The sequence below is a fragment of the Ostrea edulis genome, chromosome 3, assembly GCF_947568905.1.
Source record: "Ostrea edulis chromosome 3, xbOstEdul1.1, whole genome shotgun sequence".
NCBI classification, from domain to species: domain Eukaryota; kingdom Metazoa; phylum Mollusca; class Bivalvia; order Ostreida; family Ostreidae; genus Ostrea; species Ostrea edulis.
In genome coordinates this window covers 77,780,828-77,803,581 of record NC_079166.1, presented here as the reverse complement: position 1 = coordinate 77,803,581, position 22,754 = coordinate 77,780,828, and the positions used below count along the sequence as shown (strand labels likewise).

General features: G+C 34.5%; 1 protein-coding gene across 3 annotated transcripts in view; it reads left to right on the top strand.

Annotated features, from left to right (window-relative positions):
• Positions 1 to 22,754, top strand: part of LOC125676215 (uncharacterized) — a 144,847-nt gene that overhangs the window by 23,288 nt on the left and 98,805 nt on the right. For all 3 annotated transcript variants that reach the window (XM_056159040.1, XM_056159042.1, XM_056159041.1), the window contains exon 11: positions 19,837 to 19,890. In XM_056159040.1, the coding sequence (XP_056015015.1) occupies positions 19,837 to 19,890 (54 nt within the window). The remainder of the gene's footprint in view (positions 1 to 19,836; positions 19,891 to 22,754) is intronic.

The window sequence follows — 22,754 nt, the reverse complement described above, 5'->3', positions numbered from 1 at the left end:
AGGAAAATCTTTTAAAATCTTCTTCTCAAGAACCACTAGGCCAGGAAAGTAGAACTTTACATTAAAGTTTCCTAACGTATTGCAGATTCAAGTTTCTTAAAATCATGATCTCTAGGGGTAAGATGGGGCCACAATAAGGGATCAAAATTTTACAAATATACATGGAAACTATTTTAAAATCTTCTCTTCGGGAACCACTGAACTAGTAAATTACCGATTTACATGAAAACTTCCTAATAACATCACATACTAATACACAGAGAATGTCTTTAAAAATTCTTCTTCTGAAGAACCATTGAGCCATAAAAGTTAACATTTACATGAAAGCTTCCTGGCATAGTGCAGATTCAGATGTGTAAAGCAACCAACCAACAATAGACAATCAAAGTTTAACAAGCGAATATTTATGGAAAACTTTTTAATAATAATAATAATAATATCATATTTATATAGCACCCTTTTCATACACTATGTACGCCCAAAGGTGCATCACAATGCATATATACCTTACAACAGAATGTTATACACATAATACATAGAAAATAAATAAAACATTAAAAGCTGTACCTATCCTCATTGTACATATAAAACATGAACACACAAGATAACCATAAATATGCTAGATAATAATAAACATCAGTTTCAGGGCGTATTTAAATAATAATAATGAAATACACAAACGCACACACAGCATATAATGTCTCGGGTATAATACATTAAAACATACAATTCCTTTTATATATATATATATATATATATATATATATATATATATATATTTCACAGTTTTTCACAGAATCTAACCTACACGAATGACTGAAATGATAGAAACTAGTCCTGGAAAACTTGATGGAAAAAATGTGTTTTCAGTGACTTCTTGAAAGCACACAGTGTTCTACAGTCCCTTACATGTTCTGGAAGAGCATTCCACAGTTTTTGAGCTATTGTTCTGAAACACCGATCTCTGTATGTTACGGTTCGACTTTTTGGAATAACTAAAGCGACTGATTGTTTTATAGACCTAAGATTTCGGGTAGGCTTGTATACCTCTAGTAATTGTTTGATATAAGTTGGGCACTCATCATGTAAGGCTTTGTAAGTATAAGTAAGTATCTTATGTTGTGTCCTATACTGCACAGGTAACCAGTGTAGTTCTCTTAGTATTGGAGTGATATAGTTGTAACGAGAGGTCCTGGATATGAGACGTGCGGCAGTGTTCTGAATATGTTGGAGCTTGCTCAGGACTTTCATTGGAACATCAACCAGGAGAGCGTTACAGTAATCTAACCTTGATGTAACTCGGGAGTTCACAAGAGATTTAGTTGCTTCTGTTGTTAAATATTTTCTGATATGGCCTATTTGCCGCAACTGTGCATAACAAGATCTGCTGACAGAGTTCACTTGTTTCTCCATATCCATCTTGGAGTTAAACATGACACCAAGATTTTGAACCCAGATTGAAGGAATAATGTGGGCCAAGGTGACTCAGGTGAGCGGTGTAGCCCATAACCTCTTGTATATTTCCCCTCCTCCATTTAGTTTCCTATTACGACCAGCAAGGGGTACTGAGGACCAGTTCTAACGCGGGTCCTCACGGGATATGTCGATTGTTGGTTGTATGTTGTTTAACGTCCCACTCCAAAATTTTTCCCCATTGCTAATTACGGGCTGCTAATTTAGCTCCATCCTCGACGCTTACGACCTTTCAGCAGTGAAGGATCTGTATCGTCCCACACCTATTGTGACATGGGGTCTACATTTTTGAGATCTCTTCATATTGTCAGTATACGTGAAATGCAGATATTGATATTGTCGATATATGTGATATGCAAATCTTCATATTGTCGGCATATGGGGATCCAATTATTTTCTTAAAGGGTATAGGAAATATAATATAATTGTGAGCTGTATAAAAAGCTTGTGAATACTACTTCTATATGGCTTATCCAATAATCTTGAAACTGTGTACAATGCTTCGTTGCTATTTGCAGATATACATATTGTAGGAACAGTAGTGTCAATCATTATCCTTAAAATTATAGTGGACCTAAGAGGGATGAAGGGTGTAAAATAGCTTGTAAACACTTCTCCTACATACATGTATAGATATGTTTTCACATAACCATGACATTTTGAACAACAGTTCATTACCATTTATTAACATTCTGACATAGTTTTGACTTGGGGATCTAAACTTTACAATGGATCTAAGAAGATTGTTTTATAGTATTTTATGTAGAAGGACATGTGCATATTTTACTAGTACTTCAGCATACCAGTAATTATTTTATTATCATATGCAGCAATGGCATTGGTCACATTGATGTTGAATCTTTTTTCCATATTTTCCTCTATGCACAAAGTGCAGTTCATAATGTCTATGATCCTGTCCATGCTTTCTCTCATATCATATGCAGTACATTACGGGAAAGAGGTGTAACTTGGAGGAATTTCAATTTGGGGAGGAGGGGAGACATTTGGTTTTAATAAAACCATACTATATTTGAAATAGATAAGAGTTAGCTCTTTAGCTACTTAAAATATCAACTGCATGACATCTAATATTTATATGGAACTAGTTATTACTGGAACATCTCCGTGTATGGATATTGAGTCACGTGATTGTGTGACATAGTAAAGAATATTCCTTTAGGATATTAATGTTCATGATTTCAGCTAGTTAATTAACATCTGGATATATTGAATGGATGTTGGTGATATAATAAAAATACCATAGTTACAAGTGAGGAGATTGCATAATTAAAGTAAGCCAGTAGAATTATCCTAACAGTTACAAAATTCTGTTGGAGACCACGATTTCATCATTTATAGAGTATATTCCTGATAAACAATACTTTTGGTTGAAAAGGAGGTGTTAGCGAAAACAACAGATAATATGTAAGGTTCCAAGCATGACGAAACAGCTGATAAACACACCAAGAAAACTCAAATGGGTGTTAGAGAATTGATACGCAAACTCAATTATTCAATAGTTTATTGATCTTGCAATGTATGAAATATGCAAATTTATACACAAAATGGAAAATGAACGTACGCTACTGCAAAGAATTGCATACACGAAAAATGATACATTTTGAGTGAAGTTCTAGGGAGTACTATATTTACTTCTACAGTGTGCTAGTATCGTTTCCCGATCTGCTCGAAACTTAACTTGACTTTGTATTTCCCTCTGCGGGTTCATCTTTGATATTTCCACTTCATGTCCACTGTGGCCTGTGTAGCACCTTGCTGTGTAATTCTTCACCGACTGCCTTTTGAGAACCAGCATCAAGTTATCACGAATCCTTCCTAACCATGGGGCCTTTCCAGTATCAATGTCATTAGTCATTCCCTTGGTGAACATGTCTGTTGTCTGTTATACTCCGCCATTCTCAACACTTACTGTCATTGAATTTCAAGTATGTCCCCCAGATTATTTAACTGTTTCTAACCATCCGTTTTTCTCCCAGCCTTCATCAGTTGCCAAACAGGCGTTACATTTACACTGTACAAATAACGCAGTGTTTACAAATACAAATAGCGCCATTGTACTCATACTTTTAATGATTTTATCGTGATTTCACTATCTATTCTTTTACCCATTCTGTATTTGTTAGATTATTCAGTATATATTTGATGTTTGATGTCCATTGTTCGTTTATTCTTCTTGGTTTCTATCCTACATACAACAAAGTCTTTCTACATAGTTTACTTCATCTTGTAGGATATTGACTGATTAGTTGTTACGTATTCATGCTCAGTACTATATAAACGATTCCTTTCTCGTCAAAAACCGTAAACACTAAGTATAGACCTAAATTTTGAAGTCATTCACCAGCAACAGTGATGTCTACATGCAAGGTGAAGATAACGAACAGTGATCAATCTCCTAACTCCTACAAGCAATACAAAATAGATAGTTGGGCAAACACGGACCCCTGGACACACCAGAGGTGGGATCAGGTGCCTAGGAGGAGTAAGCATTCCCTGTTGACCGGTCACACCCGCCGTGAGCCCCATATCCTGATCAGGTAAACGGAGTTATCCGCAGTCAAAATCAGTGTGCCAAGAACGGCTTAGCAATCGGTATGAAACACGTCAGACAGCATTTGACCCAATGCGAGGTTGTATTGACGAACTAGATCGTTATACATATTAGAGAAAAGTTCCGAATGGGGACATTCAACAATATACAATCAATCGATCAATTAACTCAGATTCATCCGTCCCATTGACTACATAGGAACAAAACAATTACAGTTTGACTTATCTTTACATGTTTTATTGTGTTTTCTAGTTTGGTGGGTAACCTAATGATTATGGTGTTTGCTTTGGAACTGGGACATCCGGTTTCAATCGGATCCCGGTGGTGTATCAAACTTTCAGCGTTTAGCATAGGTTGTGACTGTTCATTCTCCCGTTGGAATGCACTACAAGTGATTACAGGTATATTAGATATCACATTAAAACTGATAAAGGTGCTGTATCACATCACGGTGAGTTTTTGTACGATGAAGAACTCTCTTTCTGCCGTGAGTATAGGTTAAAATCTGGGACATCTTCTACATTTTATCACTGTATCTGACCCTTTCTTTTCTAGAATCTCACATGTTACCCTCCACCGTGTCAGTTTTGATGAGGAACACAAAATATTCATATCTTGTTTTCCGCCATTTGAATAAGAATCACTCTGATTCCGTACAAAAGTACTCAAAATTGATAATACAAGGATTATATTTTTATATAATATGTTTTGGATTTCTTTTGAGACAAAATTGATTGAAAAGCTACACGAGAATAAAGAATATCTTGCTGTGGCCTTCAGTTCGACATTTAAATGTTTCGACGACGCTTTATCTATTGATAATATTCATTATACCCCTACAAACGAAGTTACAAAGGTATTCTGGAATTACCTTGTCCATCTGTAGACATAATTTATCTAGATGCTATCTATAACACCGATGAACATATTTGATCAAAACTTAATGTATATTTGGTAGAAATAATAATGAGTATCTGCTATTTGGATTGAGATATTTTAATGTTCAAGAAAGTCATGGATTTTTCTTCCCCAATTTGAGGGGTCGTTGTCTTTGTCCAGAGTATATCTTAAAAAACCAATGAAGAAGTTTAAAACTTTGAGTATATAATATGTATATAATGAAATTGCACATATGTCATTTTCTTTGAGATTCTTCAACGTTCAAAAAAGTTATGGATCTACAACAGTCTCGATTGAAGTCAGCATTTTGCAAATGCTATGGTCGCTATCACGATGTTGTTCGTCAATACAACCTATCATTGTGTCAAATGCTGTCTGACGTGTTTTATGTCGATTGTTAAGCAGTTCTTGGTACACTGATTTTGACTGCTGATAGCTCCGTTCACCTGATCAGGATATAGGGGCTCACGGCGGGTGTGACCGGTCGACATGGGATGTTTACTTCTTCTAGGCACCTGATCCCACCTTTGGTGTGTCCGTTGTCCATGTTTGCCCAACTATCTATTTTGTATTGGTTGTAGGAGTTATGAGATTGACCACTGTTCGTTATCTTCACCGTTCATCTATACATTTTACATGTTTTTAACAGTATCAGCTTAGTTGTTTCCTGTTAGCTGTTCTGTCACATAGACCACTATATCAAACTAGGAAATGTTATAAAGGAATCATCAGTCCATTGCTTTCCCTTTATCTGCGTGTCGGTGTATGGATATAATTTTGTTAAATAAAGATGTATGTCACTGTGGCCCATCTATATTGATTAGATTCTGTAGATTCTTTATTTTACGCGAGTACTTACTATCGCGAAATGACTCATTGACGTCAAATCGCGAGAAAATAAATTGGCGAGTGTTCCGTTGATCAAATATTTTTGCATGTATTTTAGCAATACAAAAATCAAAGCGAGATATATTTTTTCGCAGGTGATGTTTCTCGCGAAATTACGCGATAATGAATTGCTCGCGTATATTTAGGAAATTACAGTATGTCATGGAAAAAAATCAGAACTTACATTGTATATCAAGCATATAAAATAAATTGAGTAATGTTATATTGCAGAATATATAGAGGTTTTTTTGTCAAGAAGATGTTTACTCTTCAATGCACAGTCCCGTGTGGATCCACGTTAGAATATGTCCACAGTACCCTTTGTTTGGTTTGTCGTAAGAGGCGACTAAATGGGGCGATCATTTGGATGAGACCACAAAAACTGAGGTCTCACAGCCGGTGTGACAAGATCAAGACCCCTCGTTCAAAGGCCGTGAGCGCCGAACATAAGCCTAAATTTTGCAGCTCTATATGATGAAGTCTTCACATGAGTTAAAGATTCTGCAGCGGGACATTGAACAGTGTACAACCAATCAAAAATAATGAGGACAATTTCACTGTTTCCGTCCTGCGGGGGTATATTGCTCCCGCTTTTCCCCATTCATATGTCGAATTGCTATATCCCATTGAACTCGAAATAAAGAACACCGCTGATGGATATTCCATATGTTCTTAATCTTTGAATATCTTTCTTAAACCCCGATCCTCACAATCACACATCTTAACTCTTTAATCATTTCCTAGCTGTAACACATATTGACGCAATTTATATGTGCATTTGTTTTTACTGTGTATTTTTGTTGCTACAGCGACAATTGTTGATATTTTCTTATCAAGATGATAAGAAAATATCAACAATATATGTAAGACAAAAATGAGTGATTTGACGGATTTATTTGGTATTTATGACAGTAGCAAAGACACAGAATTGGGAGACATACCTGTGATACGTGGGCGTTCCCGCGAGGGGAGAAGTCTTGTTAACTCGTGGCCCCGACTTGTTTATTAGTAGCCACGATATACTGATCCGCGGCCACCATTTACTAACTCGTGGCCAGGATTATTAATTCGTAGCCACTACTTGTTAAAGCATGGCTACAGATTAATTCTTCTTCTCTCTCGCATTTTCTAACCCGGATTAGCTTTCATATTTCAATGAAATATAGGTATCAAAGAAAATAGAAATACATGCATTTCCAATGGACATGTTCGCTTTCCAGTGCACGAAAGTAATAAGAATGAATCAAGCTAAAGTTTTAACTTTCCTGAAATATTAGTTAGAGAGGGGGTGTTATGCAATCTGGCCAAGTTTCAAGTAGTGTTTATAGAAAAGCTATTCCTGCTTCGATGGGACAATTCCCGTAAAAGTTGTATTTCAAAAACCCGAAATCACGAACAGGAAATGTTATACCAAAGATGAGAACGTACATTTTCCAACGAATAAAACGATATGCAACATCAATATGTTATAACAAACACGAGGACATTCAAACGATATCTAACTTGATTTTTAATTGTTTATTATTTCATCAAATATTGTTAAACACTGGGTGTTTGTTTCATAAAATATCTATGCAGTTATTCTTTTTTTGATTCAAAATTTCAAGTTTTAATAAAAAAGAAATTTATGTACCCGCTGTTTTTATCCGATTTTTAAAACATCAGAGAAATAATTGTATAGGACATCTAAGTTTTAGAATTCAGGTTTCAAATTAATTTTGGTCGAATTGCAGATATCGTGGCAGTTAAGATATGCTATCGGATTTCGGTAAGACCGATATTTTTCCCTCTAGAAACATTAGCATCATCTATGTAGTCGTATTCAATTGGTCAAACCAGCAAACACTGGTGGGAGTATATCTTACATTTTCTGACCAACGCAGCGAACATCATTATACATTCTTATCATGACGAAAAGTGGTCTTTCTGAGAGCAGGCACGTAGAATCGGGGGTATTTTTTTGACAAAGACCATTTTCCGTTATTTTCATATTCAAATAAAAATAAAGCACATTGTCATGAATGAGTCAACTTCTATTCATTCTACCATATAATTGATTGAAAACAGCCACTTTCATAAACTTATCAAGATTCAATTGGTAGCAACGTTTTCATCATTAACGGCGCAAATATCTGCAGTTTGTACCTACAAGTGTCTTTCCCCCCATAAATAGCCATACATGTACCTGTGTTATATGACTCTAAGAACATCACACTCAAGGTTTTTGTTCCACTCTTCCAAAAAGTTATAGCAGGAAATATAATGCTAAAAGTTGATAATAAACTTCCATCTGTCATATTTCTACAATTGTTGGTAAAAGTTTCAGAAATCATGAAAATAAGTTATGTCCAAATGTTTTGTAATAATTGTTTAGGCGTCATAAAGTTAGAGCAAACATTATTTCAGAACAATAGTTCAAACGAAGGATTGTTTCAATGAAATATATAGTTTAGATACTAATTTTAAATGTTAATTTTATGTTTGTATATATATGTTTTAATGCAGGACAACAATGGAAACTAGATATATGCTAATTTGTGTTAAAGGCTATCATTATTATTATTAGTGCAAAACGTGAGAATTGACTAATTCATGGCACTACGCTGCACATATGTATATTAGGTGACTCTACCCACTTTTTTCTGAGATAGTAGTAGCGAAGGAGAAGAATGTAAGCTTAAAGGAAGTGAACATGAAAATATGAGAAAGGATTTCGATTTGTCATGTTGATGTATATAATGAATTCTAAAAATCACTGAGATGTACCGTTCTTCAGTAGGGAGATATTTCACAAAGATTAACTAATCTTTTCAATCCTTGGGAGCTGCAATATTGAAAATATCATTACCTTTTTGCTGGATTATCGCTGAGCATCCACTGATGCTGACGTCAGTAGGACACATTGCGCATTTTTGGCACATTGTAAGCATCAACGTTGAAATGCCATCATCAGAAAGTGAATTAGATATGGGATATCAGTTTGAACCTGTTGTTACTGAGGAAGAAATTGTTTCTCAGAATAATACTTTTTCACCAGCAGTTGATTTTAGCGAGAGAGGAATTTTATTTGATTGGTGTACTTGTGGAAATTGTAAATATATGTATGTGCATTCAAGGGGTGTCTTTGTTGTCATGAGTTTGAACATTTTGTGTCAGATTAAATATATATACACATGAAGTGCAGTTCTCCAAGCTCATATTTCAACACGGTGTGTCGAAGTCCTGTTATAATTGATACAACTTACATTTATCCATGGATTTATGTATCCAGAGAGGAAGGGTCTCAGAGGACTTGGATAAGAACTTATGAAACAAGTAATGAAAAATACCTTCTCTATTCACATGTATTAAAATCTAAGCACAGCATGGCATTTGTGTGTAAACATTTCCAATTAGACACACGTGATAGAATATAGTAGCAATTCTGTTGCAGACATGCAATCAAGATATATGGCCTACAGACAGTTTATCAACTAGGTCAGACGCGGTCAGCTTCTTGGGGGGAAAAGCATACCCTTATGTGTTGTGACATAAAATAAGGTTGCATTTGCTAAAGAACAATGCAAATATGAAGGATTTCTTAAAACAACAGACTGCTATAGTATTTTTCAAAATGTAAATAAAAAATATAATTGTAAATTGCATCTCCAAAATTTATCTGTGGTCCATGTACATCAGTTAGTATAATATATATATATATTATTATGCATGCCTATATTGCAGTACTTTTATGACACAGACACGTACCTAAATGATTCCCAAATATTTTAAAAATTTAGTAGAAGTAATTGAATTGGAATCTTGAAATATACAGAGCTTCTGAGTAAATTTAGAAGTTGGAGGAGCTGGAAATATTTCGTGGGAGTGTTTTCTTCTTTTTCTCATTGTATTGCAATTAAATTTGACTTCAATTCTTTTTGCTCCAAAATGTTATCTATCAATTCCAATATGAATCCATAAACTTCTTCTGCTGTATAACAGTGACCCAGTCAACAGCAATGTGTCTCATCCACGTCAGAGCACGAATGCATACTGGTAAATAATGGATGACCTCCATAAACATTTAACGTAGATTGTTTAATTGATGAGAGGTGAAGATAACGAACAGTGATCAATCTCATAACTCCTATAAACAATGAAAAATAGATAGTTGGGCAAACATGAACCCTTGGACACACCAGAGGTGGGATCAGATTCCTAGGAGGAGTAAGCATCCCCTGTTGACCGGTCACACCCGCCGTGAGCCCTAAATTTTGACCAGGTAAACGGAATTATCTGTAATCAAAATCAGTGTACCAAGATTGACGAAACAATTTGTATGAAACACGTTAGACAGCATTTGATCAAACGTCGTAATAGAAACAAGCAAATTAGATTTAGGCAACACTCTTCAGTTTCAGGAGGTTTTTTAAGATTATTATGCAACAAATATTTTTTTTTATGTTCACTTCCTTTAAGTAATTTAACAAAGGACGATCCCAAGGACACACATATACACTAATCATTATATCAATGTTTTGTTTTGAGGAAATTTGAGTTCGTTTTAATTGATGTACACTCCTCCCCCACGAGTTTGGGCAACCTCCTCTTTCATTTTCTTGTCAAGAATTTTACACAAAACATGTTTGCCTCCGCCCTCTCCCACTTTGAAAAAAAAAAAAAAACGTTGTTACGAGCCGGTAAGAGAAGGTACAAATAGGTCGATTTCCAACTCGCACTGACACAGCTCGTAATCAGAACACACAGAACACTGCAAAAGAATACTGCTAGGCGACTACAGTTTTCTAGTTCTGCAAGTCGTTAGTTTGGTAGACATGCCATATGGACTTTACAATGTACATTCCTATGGAAAACAGAGTTTCGCTTTGTTTCTTTTTTAATATGTATGCTTTAAAAATCTAAAACTACATGTGTATAGAATTATTCTTATTTACAAGGCATGTCGTGGAAATTCTTTTATTTCATATATCTATTTGTTGTTGTTGTTGTTGTTGTTGATGCAAGGTAAAGATAACGAACAGTGATCAATCTGATAACTTCTATAAGCAATACAAAATATATATTTGGACAAAGCTGCTTATTTTTCAAATCGACGCAGATGTATGACAAATATGCTGATGTTTCAACAGTCTGGATTGGAGTCTGTATTCCGCAAATCGTATAGTCGTTAAGATAATGTTAAAGTAATTCCACCCTCCTGTGATGTCATCAGATTTTGCAAAATCAATGATTTATTTACATTTATGCGTGATAGAAACATAAATTTTGTTGGAGTCTTTTCCGAAAGTTATTGTAAAAAATCTTGTTAAAAATAAACTATTTTAAAAGTCTAAGATATAGATGAATAATCAATTATACGTTTTAAAATATTGAATCCAAGGGCAATATCTCTGTTTCTATTGATTTCTTTATCAAGTCTATTATGCGATAGATTTCCTTTATTTTTTACAGACATTTTGTATATTTTTGTGAAGATACAGTTTCATGAAATTGTTATGGATGCTACTATATCGTCATAACCAGTTTCTATGAAATTTTGATAACGCTGTGTAAGGAAAATTGCCATTTTCTGACTGTGATATATGATTCTGTTTATGTACGTTTCGTATCTTAAAAAGTGATGACATATGTGTTTTATTTGATAATTTGTTAGTTTTAACTCTAATGAATGGAAATAAATACATTTTTCAAACTTGTATCAGATAAAACTGCGAGTATGGAGTTACCTTAATTGCAAATACATGATGGAGTTAGGTTGAACGGATCGTTCTGTACATAGTACTAATTTTGACTACGGGTTACTCCATTTACCTGATCAAGATAGAGGGTTAACGGCAGATATGACCGGTCAACAGGGGATGCGTACTCTTCCTAGACACTTGATCCCCTTTATCTGATGTGTGTTGGTCTCTGTGTTTGTGTTCGGGATTATACTTTGGTAGTTGCATCACATTTTTTTCAAGCTTATCCTGGAGGTTTGTGTATTCTTACGTCTCCTTGATAAGGCGCTGCCTTACTTGGTCAGGTTTTCATTTATGTTGAATATGAATAACATAATGTTGATTCTGTCAATTGCATGTATTATCTTTAGTATGCTTCTCTGTTGATATTGCTTAAAATACAAGATGTGCCGACCTGACGAAATCACAACTACGAAAAAAGCTTGATATATTCTTGCTGATTTTTGGGGGGCTAATTATATACATGCATGTATCAATACCTAAAATTCAAGCTGGCTTTGTCAGTACGAATTGAATTATATCTTCTGCTTTTTCAGGGATTATTCACATTTAAGTGAGCATGATAGACAAACAGATGCATGTAGTTAAATAGCCTATTTTACAATTGTTTTTAATTCGTTACGCAAATGTGTTTATGAATTTCCAATTTGCTGAGTTAATACATTTGTAGTCTAGTCAATCTAGCTCATATATGAGCAAAACCTCAAACTAATTGCAACAGAAATGAAATTTTGATTATTCGTGCAAGAAAACACAGGCAAACATCATATTAAAAATCGGCTTTTGTATTTCAATGGGAAAATTGGAATTTTGGGGTAAAATGATGTTGTTTTTTTTTTTCATGAAAATCGTTAAAAACTGGAAATCGAAGAAAACGTCCATTTCATGTAACATACAGTAAAAATTAGTTTCAAATTTCAACCTGGAAATGTTCGATTAATATTTTTTACAGCAGAATATATTCTTTCCTTGACTGTAATGTTCTGGTAAAATCTTGCTTTTTTGAATATAATTGTTAAAGATTGAAATTTTAAGAAGAAAATCCACATATTTTTATACATTTGAGGCTACCAATAAAACATTGAGGCTAGGATTTATTTTAAAAACTGCTCATCAAGTAAGATATATAGATTATATGCAATATATATGAAAAATACCATTTTAGGTAGGAAAACCTACCTTTTTGTAAAACAAAAATACTGAAAAACTGGAAATGATAGGAAATAACTGTTTTATAGAAGATATGGCATTGCTCTCATGAATTTAAGAATAAAACGTTGAAATCACAACTAACCTTTTCTGCACCAAATTTTATTTTCCCTTTCCGAATTTTGGGCTGAAATCTTCATTTTCCAACAAAAATCGTTAAAAACTGGATTTTGGAAGAAAATACTTTCCCCTCTCCATTAGGCATATATGAGTTACCACATGAAGATTTATACATTAAAATAAACTGTTAACACAAAACAAGTGCTCTTTCAAAAATGGTCTGTTAAAGATGACCTATATTTTTGCAGTTACTCCCTTTGCATCGGAAGTTGGAGGCGCGCTTACCATCCTGGTACTATGTTTCACATAAATACATGTAGTATTTTAAAACAAACAGTGTATAGTACAGCTTATGTTACCAAATTTTTTATTAAGCTGAGTTTTAACAGTTTGCACTACATCTATGACGAAACAGGGTTCAGTTTCTTCGAGTTTATAAAGAAATCTTTAATACGTGCACTTCGTCAAATTCTAGAGTTTGGGAAAGAGGGGGGGAGGGGGGGGTATAGCCGTATTTGATGTTTAGTTCTATCCAAATTATTGTGCAATTAATAACGAGAATTTCAGAAGCAATATGTTTTAAAAACAATGGACACATGTAATTAAAAGCAAAGTGAATCAGCCACGCAGCATCGTAAAAAAGAAATGGGGGAGAGGTGAAGATAATTTCACAATATTGCCTGAAAATTGACAAGTAAATTTTAATCCAAATTTATAAAAAAAAAATCGTTGATGGTGTGTGTGGGGGAGGTCGTTCTTTCAGTTCAATTTTATACTTCTTCTGTGTACAGTTCACGACAATGCTATTTTTTTTAAAAAAGAGGAGGGAGGGTAACTAATCTGTCTAACAATCGACCTCTGTACGTAAAAAATTCATCAACTTTGCATATAATGATAAAAGGGGGCAGAGTCATTGTTGCTACGTGCCTGATAATCATATAAGTGATCAGTTGAGTAATTGCAGTACCGTTTAGTCCATGTTTTTACAAGTACAACGGTTAGTGTCACAATTTGCCTTGCATTTAAAGCGAATAACGTTCAAAAGTTTATCTGGCGCGACTAATTGTAATTTAGTTTTAACGGATAAAATAATTGCTGAAAGCAGTGATAAGCCCCATTTCGTAGGATCCAAATTAATCATTTCTTTAGTCCACTCGGTGCTCCTCTTCTGCAGCTGTAGTTAGTGGAAATGACTGAACTTGTAAAAATGATATTGTGTTGGACAATTCCATCGTATAAAGTTGATATGACATCGACACCAGAAGATATATTTATCTCTATATAATCCTCATTTAGGAAGGTGAAGATAACAAACAGTGATCAATCTCGTAACTCCTATAAGCAATACAAAATAGAGAGGTGGGCAAACACGAACCCCTGGATATACCAGAAGCCTATGAAGAATAAGTACCCCCTCTTGGCAGGTTACACCCTCCGTGAGCTCTATATCTTGATCAGGCAAACGGAGTTACCCTTATTCAATATCATTGTGCCAAATGGCCTAACAATCGGTATGAAACAAGTCAGACAGATTTGACCCAATGATAGGTTGTATTGGCAAAGTAGATTGTTGTAACGACTATAGAATTTGCGACATGCTGACTTTAAACGAGACTCACTGTTGAAACAGCTGCACCATCAACCTGTTTGTCAGTAGCCTGCCTGCATTTAAAAATTAATCATATACAGAATTTGCTCGCGATTTGTCTACATTTTGACACTCCATTGGTTTTTTAAGTATAAAGGACCCGTTCAGATGCCGAACATTCTTGACGTTGTGTCACATCCTGTTAATGCATGTAGAAATGGCAAGGATGGACAAACTTCGTTCCTAAAAAGACGTCTGGTTTTAACGATATTTTTTTTACTTAGGGGCAAGATCAAAAGTTCAATGTCTCACAAAAAACTAAGTTCACATAGTTTTCACCAAGACCCCCTCCCCCTTTAAAACTTAATATAACAAATGTTGAAACTAATCGAATAACAAGAAAAGAAACGTACGATTATAAATAACACTCTGTATACCTCTGTATACCTATTCTACTGTTTATTCACAAATGAAAGTGTACATTAAATCTATTAAATGTTCATTAATATGTTTTAAATATTATGTGGTATTCAACAGTCCTTGTCGTTTTCCTTTTCCCACTAAAGTGTAATCAATGTCGGATGACAGAAACTTAAGGGAGTTTTTAACCACCCCCCCCCCCCTTAACTAATGGAATTTAAATTTCCATCCGACATTGATCTCGTCCTTTAGGGCAGTTATGTTTATTTCAGAGTTCGTTGTTATCTCTGTCCTTTATATAAAGACATTTCAAACACAACGTGCATTTTGTATGATCTTCTAAAATGTACGATAAATAACTATCCCATTTCCATTTTCAATGATCGTGTGCCAGAGTGGAGAGAATTCCATCGTCATCGAAATTTTTTTTTTTCTTGAATAGATGGTCGGGCGGTCTAGCGCGCTGGTCGCATGCTGCTAGGAGATGTGGCTCTGCAGGTCGTGAGCCCAAGACTAATTAGCAAAAGTAACTACTAGATTTTACATCAAATCATGATACTATGCGCAAGTGTTTACTTAGATTGATTTTTATTATTCATATTATCGATGTTTTATTATCATTATTATTACCCATGAATGACTCCCCAAACCTGAATTTGAAAAAGAAAAGCAAAATTACCTTACTTAGTCTTATAAAAGTTTTTAATACAAAACGCTTGCTCAGATGATGAAGATACAAATTAACTGAAACTTTTAACCCGAATGGCTTTCCATACTTTCTTTTTTAAACAAATGTAATTCCCTCTTGTAAATTGACACTAATTCATTTAAGATTTCATTTATAATTGATTATTCATAAATTCTAAAGTAAATATTGTGTTTCATAATTAAAATTAATTCAGTAGAGGGTCAAACACAATATTTTGAAGCTTTGTTCCGAAAGTTCCACCGGGAATGAAAATCGGCAAAGAATATGAGATGCTGAACAATATTGTATGTATATAGACTGTCTTAAAATCACCTTTTTAATACAACTGTTAAGCTGTTTAATCGCGTTTTTATTACATTTACTTTAATTCGTCGTGTATAACTTTATTCCGATGACTGTCATAGTCAAGTCACTCCCCTTTACGTGTACGACGTGCCGTAAACACCACAAAATATCGATGGTTTACTAAAACATTTAAGTCTAAATTTGAAATATTTCCCTTGTCCGATTTTGTCCGATTTTTTGTATGTTGTTAACCACGCTTTTGTTTATTAAATTCCATCGAGTTTGTTTCTGTTTCAATTAATTTGAGGTGATTTGCTAGATTGACTACATTATTACCAATTTGAGATAAAAATACCGGTGTGTTAGTTTTATTTACAACATATTGAGACATTTGTCAAATGATATGCATGCATGCAAAACGTATACGGTACCAGTTTTGATGCACCAGATGCGCATTTCGAAAAAATAATGTCTCTTTAGTGATGCTCGAGCCTAAATTTTGGAAATTCGAAATGACAAAAAACTTGTAAGAGCAAAAATGAAAACTAAAGTGCCAAAAAAAGGATCAAAGCTATGCATGAGGGGGATATATTCCTTAATTTGGAAATGAATCTCTAAATTTTATCCCAGAAATTAAATATACATCCGTATTGTCAAGCTAGCAACGAAGTACTTAGCTACTGGACTATAGACACCGTCTGGGACTAACAGTCCACCAGCAGAGGCCTCGACCCAGGGGTCTATTATTCTAGGCACGCAACGGACGCCCCTTGTATATATACAAACATACGTCTAATCTCGGTGGTGGGTTAGTAGTTACATGTGTATGATGTAGATACGTTCATTTAAGGATATGGTAAGTTTTTAAAATTGAAGCGCTTCCGATGTTTATGCGAATTATCCTGTAATGAAATATACATATTTGCATATTAACCCCTCAAAATCAAACAGTTATATGTGTGTTTGTGTTGTAAATATATACCCTATGTACCTTCAGAAATTTTCCACTAATTCCAATGGGTTTAATCTACGTTCAGAATGAAACTCACATGTATGATATCACCACTGTTTATTTTCTGTAAATACCGTGTGCATGGTCAGTGACGGCTGTCCTATGGCTTTTCTAATATCAAACCGCAACATTTTTGTAAAGGTTCTGGTCTAGAACATTTAAATGTGAAAAAGATATTGATTACCTATCTTTATTTACACAATGTTTCTGATTTACAATATAGATTTACATTCATGATTTAAATATGTTTTAATATTTCACAGATTCAACAAACTTACTAAGTGCTTCCTATGAAAACACTGTTAGTGTTAATGATACATATATCGCAAATTGAAATGAATGTCACCAGATATCGCTTGTCTATAATTTGTCCTTTCCCTGAATCTTTTTAAGTCAAGCTGTTGATTTCGCACGCCTTATACTGCTTTGAAAGTGTTAAATATATTGAAACATAACAAACTTATTTAAGACGCTCTTGCGGTCGAAAAGTAAAATGTGTCTCCATTTTCAAGCCTAAGGTATGTAATTAATGTAATTCGCCATATATTTGAGTTCCATTAATACATTCGAGTGTAAAATATTATTTTGACGAATGACTACATCACTGACACAGTCCTACTGTCGGGATTATACGAACGCTTTACTTTAAACTTAGTAATTTTGAATCACTTAATGAAATGAGAGACAGCTTTATATTCTAATCAAGTAGTAACTGATTTATATCATCTGCTAAATCATTTTCCTCTGATATGATACATAATTTCGCTGCAGAACAGCATACCCGTTTAACTTGTGCTGGGTTGCAATATACTTCACCTGGGCTGGTTGAATTCTCTAATCACCATTTGTCTGTCTGTCCGTCTGTCCATTTTTCTGTCTGTAACCCTTTTCACACCTTCATCTTCTCCAGAACCGCTGTGACAATTGAAATCAAAATTTGGAAAATATACTTTAGTAAAGGGGGTTCAAGTATGTTCAAATGAATCGCCGTGTCCTTTCAAAGGGTAGACTATCAAGAAGAATAAGAAATAGAGTGTGTTTAAAAACACCGGCTTTTAAAGTTTAAATCTGCATGAATACTTCCTGATACGGTGGAAATTAACGTTTGTCCAAATCATGATCCCAGGGGATAAGATGATACCACAATAGGAAATCAATGGTTTACCTGTAAATATAGAGGGGCATCTTTAGAAATATTCTTCCAAAAAACAGCTAGGCCAGAACGAATGAAATTTTCTTTCAAAGAACAGCTGGGCCAGAAACAAAATGAAATTTACATGAAAGTTTTTTCCTTTTAAAAAGTATTTTCAAATGTGTTGAAATTGTTGTCCCCGGAGGTAGGATGGAGTCACAGTAGGGGATTAAAGTTTAACATGCGGATATAATAGGTACAAAATTTTAAAAAAATCTTCCCCAAAACAGCAGAAGAAAAACATGTTGATATGCTAGCATCCATAGGTGGTGCAAATTCAACATTGTTCAGTTGTGGCTCCTCGAATGCACACTAGGGATTCAAATTTTACGTGGAAATGTATAAGGAGTATCTTTTACACCCTCCATATCAACAACAATAGAGTCATGATCAGTCAAATTGGTATGCAAGTATTTTACGGTAGCTTAAAGTTCATTTCAAAGGGCCCTTGGGGTAGAGTTGGACAATAGCAGATCGAAGTTGTATTTGGAAATATACAGGACATTAGTTTAAACGTTTTTTTTTCTTTCAAGAGTACCAGGGCCACACTGCATCCTGCATCATACCCTAATGCTTATGTTTTCAAGTTGTATATATTCAAGATTTATATACCCCCACAACTCCATGCATAGTCAAGGGGTATTGTTTCCTCCTGCATGTCCGAAACTTTAACCTTGCTCATAACTTTTGTATAATGAATGATTTGGATCTCATGATATGCACATTCATTTTGACAATTTCATTCCATGATGCCTGACCAAGTGAGCCCGACCTTCTTCAGAGCATCAAGGCCATGCAAGTCCTATGTCAGTGTTTAGGCATCCCATGTTGTGTGAATTCAAGCCCGCCCATGCCGTGACCTTTTGTGAGGTCACAATACGGGGTCAACTGATTGAATGGGGATGTTGATTTCCAAACATCTTTTAAAAATCACAACTGTTAAATAACAACAGTACCAACGTAACTCGGGTGGGGGATGTGAACCTTGGACCTCTTGTTTATTAAGAATATAGAAAATTGAAAGATTTTTTTCTTATATTCAAAACAATGAAATTGTGCATGGTGTCTATCGTAACTGCTTTATGTTCATTTATCAAACACAAATAAGCTACACGTCTCTGCTTTTATAAACACCCCTTACAATGATATTAGCCATGTAGTCCAAATTATCCTGTGTGTAATAACAAAGTCCACGAAACATGAATGCTAGCTTGTGATAAGTAAGATAGTGCAATGGAATCTGTTTTAGGGTTCATGGGGTCTATTGATCTATGCAGTTTAATAGGTCTATTTTTGTCCTTTTCTTCCTTATTTTTTTTATATCATCAATATGTATTTGATATTTTTGGATAATCATACATTAGGAAAATAACTCAAAAGGGCAACCATGTCGTTTCAACTCAACAAACCTGATTTTGTCGTGACGGCTCATATATATTCCTTGTATTCTATTCATGTTTAGTACAATTGATTTCCATTCACAAAACTTTCACAAAAATAGTAATAGAAGCCGTATGGAGTTTATCCTGGACATATGCAGATAGTGCAAACATTCAGATTGAATAGTGATAGAGAACTACGTGTATGATTACGAATTTTAAAATATATCGCAATTCTCTGATGTGTGTTTAAGATGATGCTTTGATTATTTGACATGGAGAATGGTGGATGTACAGGTGTATTATTGTTATTCATTGTAGTTTTATACATATACTAGAAAGTGTTGTCCATTTAACAAAATATAGTAAATAAAACAACTGATGTAACTGTATCTTGTGTTATCTTAGAGGAGAAGATGAGAGCACTTGGTGATTACAGCGTATGGAAAACAGAAATATCAGGTAATCAACTTTTTATACTCAAAGTTGTGTGAGTGATAATTCAATCACTTTTACTTTAAAATGATATTACTAAATAAATACCTACACTGTATTTAAAAAGGTGCAAATAACGATAATTTTATGCTGAACTGTACAACAAATGGGCGAATTCAATATTACAAGCAATGTCCGTTTAAAAAAGGTATTGGAAATTGCGAACGATTGCATTACTTAGTTTTGTCATTAAAACAACATAACCTCACAAGTTCCGGTATTATCGTAAATTGATACGTTCAATTCATCAATATAAAATGTAACATCCATTGTGTATATTTGTTTGAAGAAAAACTATTATTGATCCATGCAACTTCTTAATACCTACTAGTATTAATATACCATCTTAGATATGAATGGAATATGAATTTTAATGTTTTAGCTCTGCATAGTGCAAAACACTTTAATATGAATGTATTACGATTCACGCACTCTCTATTATAACATACATGAAAGATCAACAAGATCAAAGATCAATAGTTCACTGTCCAATGTACATGAAATACATATAATTTATTTCATATATATATATATATATATATAAAACAGAGATCAACCGGAATAAGCATGGTGACATCTGTTACAGAATAAATAATAATCAAACCAACAAATTGAAAATTAAATCCCTAAAATGATGTGTTATTCATCGAGTGTATTTTGTTTAAAATCCCTCTCGAGAACACTCTAATTAATATCAGACTTCTTAGATCCGCGCCGTATACTTTGAATAGCGACTGCGAGTTATTATTATTATTATTTTATTCATTTATAAAACGCAAAATTACAGATAGTTTCTATGCGCTGTACAATGTGCCAATAATCAATGATAATATACTAATAAAAGACCTATAAAGGAGATGATAAAACAATGACAGGAATTTGAATAAAACATGGTAGTAAGATGACAAAGTGGTTGACTGATACTTGACAAGATACGATAGGCATACAGGTATTCGTATGGTGGATCAAAGTTCTGTTTGCAAGAGCTGGTGCATGAAATCCTTGATATTACACTGAATTTTACATTCACAGGGCATATTCACGCTTGAACAAGAGTGTTTTCATGGTCTTGCGGAATGACCCATGTGCTTTAAGCTCTCGAAGTTCCAGTGGCAGTTTATTCCACAATTGTGCACCTAGTGTTTTTAATGGCACTTTCACCGTATTTGTTTGATGATTTTTCTGGTTATCTTAGGATCTGATTTTACTTAGATTGCCCTCGAAAATTTTTCACTCATATGAAAACATCATCTTTGGCGGTGAAGGGCTGCAAAATTTAAGCCTATGATCGACGCATTCGGCTTTTAGACAAGGAGGGTTCTTTAACGTCTCATACCTTTTGTGACATGGGACCTCAGTTTATTTTTGCGATCTCATCTGAAAGACCGGCCCGTTTAGTTACCTCGTAAGACAAGCAAAGGGTACTGCAGACCTTATCTAACCCAGATCTTTACGGAAAATGTTAATGTAAAATTTAATTAAGATATATGAAAGTCAATGTTAACATGATGTTATTTTTTACACTTTCATCCATTCTTTTGTAATGGACAAGATCACGCCGCTGTATTTCAGTGCATCCATTTTTCAGTACGTCTGTGTGTCAGTCTGTCATTCCATATTTATACTCTTCGCAACAAAGTTGCGGAGGGCATAATGTTTTTGACTCGTCCATCAGTCTGTTTGTCTCTTTTTTCGGTGCAACTCCTTTGAGACGGCTCAACAGAATTTCGTGAAACTTTGTAGTTAATAAGGACACACTATGTAGATGTGCATATTCCCAAGACAATTCTGATTCAATATTTTTTTCTGAAAGTCATGGCTCTTTCGTTCTTGGGATTTCGAATTCGTCTGTCCTGTTCTTGTCAGCACAACTCCTCTGAGACTGCTCAACAGAATTGCGTGAAACTTTGTTGTTCATAAGGACACACTGTGTAGATGTACATGGTTCCACTAAAATTCTGATTCAATATTTTTGCAAGAGTTATATCCCTATTGAACTTAGAATGTCGAGGTTGTCTGTCCTGTTCGTGTAGTAATGCATATCATTACCATTCATTGTATGAGGCATTGCTAAGCAATGTTGGAGCATGGTGTATGTGAACATGTTCACCTTTACTTTCTTTAATCTAAAATGAATCTACAGTCATAGTGTATTTTATACATACATATCTTGTATATGAAGTAACATGGTAAATATCAAGGTTTCCACGATTTATATTATATTGTAAGTCGTATGTGTAAGAAGAATACACAAGTTAAAAAATGGGACTTGGATTTACTGTGAGGCTTTATTTTCTTGACTGGAACAGGAATGATCAAAGTCGTAGTAAAACAATATGCTTTATCATGCATTGACCTACATATTTTTGTGTGAGGTTTCTCAAATATGCGGAACGTGCTACAACGTTTTGTTATAACTCGTCGTGAATATCGAGAGTAATAAAGGCATAATTATCCATCCTAATTAAGAATGTGATACCTACTATTTAGACAAGACTCCGGGTTTTAAAGGAAGACTGTAATTGAGTGAAAACAAACCCAAGAAAACCCACCTTACCAGGTTGATTAGGAAATGCAATAAATGTAGGTCTTTCCGAAATTTCCAGAATCTTCACACAATCTATCTTAACTAGGGAATACAAAACACAGTTCAAATAGGATTCCTCAGATGTGTCAGGCTTTCCGTGGTAATTAGGTAATGTTGTCAAAGACGATTTTGTAGACATCCCGGGATTGTCCTACCTGCTGGGGTGAGGATACACTGTCATTATGTTGTACATAGTCCAGGGAATTGGTGTATGTGATACAGCAATAGCTTTGTAAATCTAACT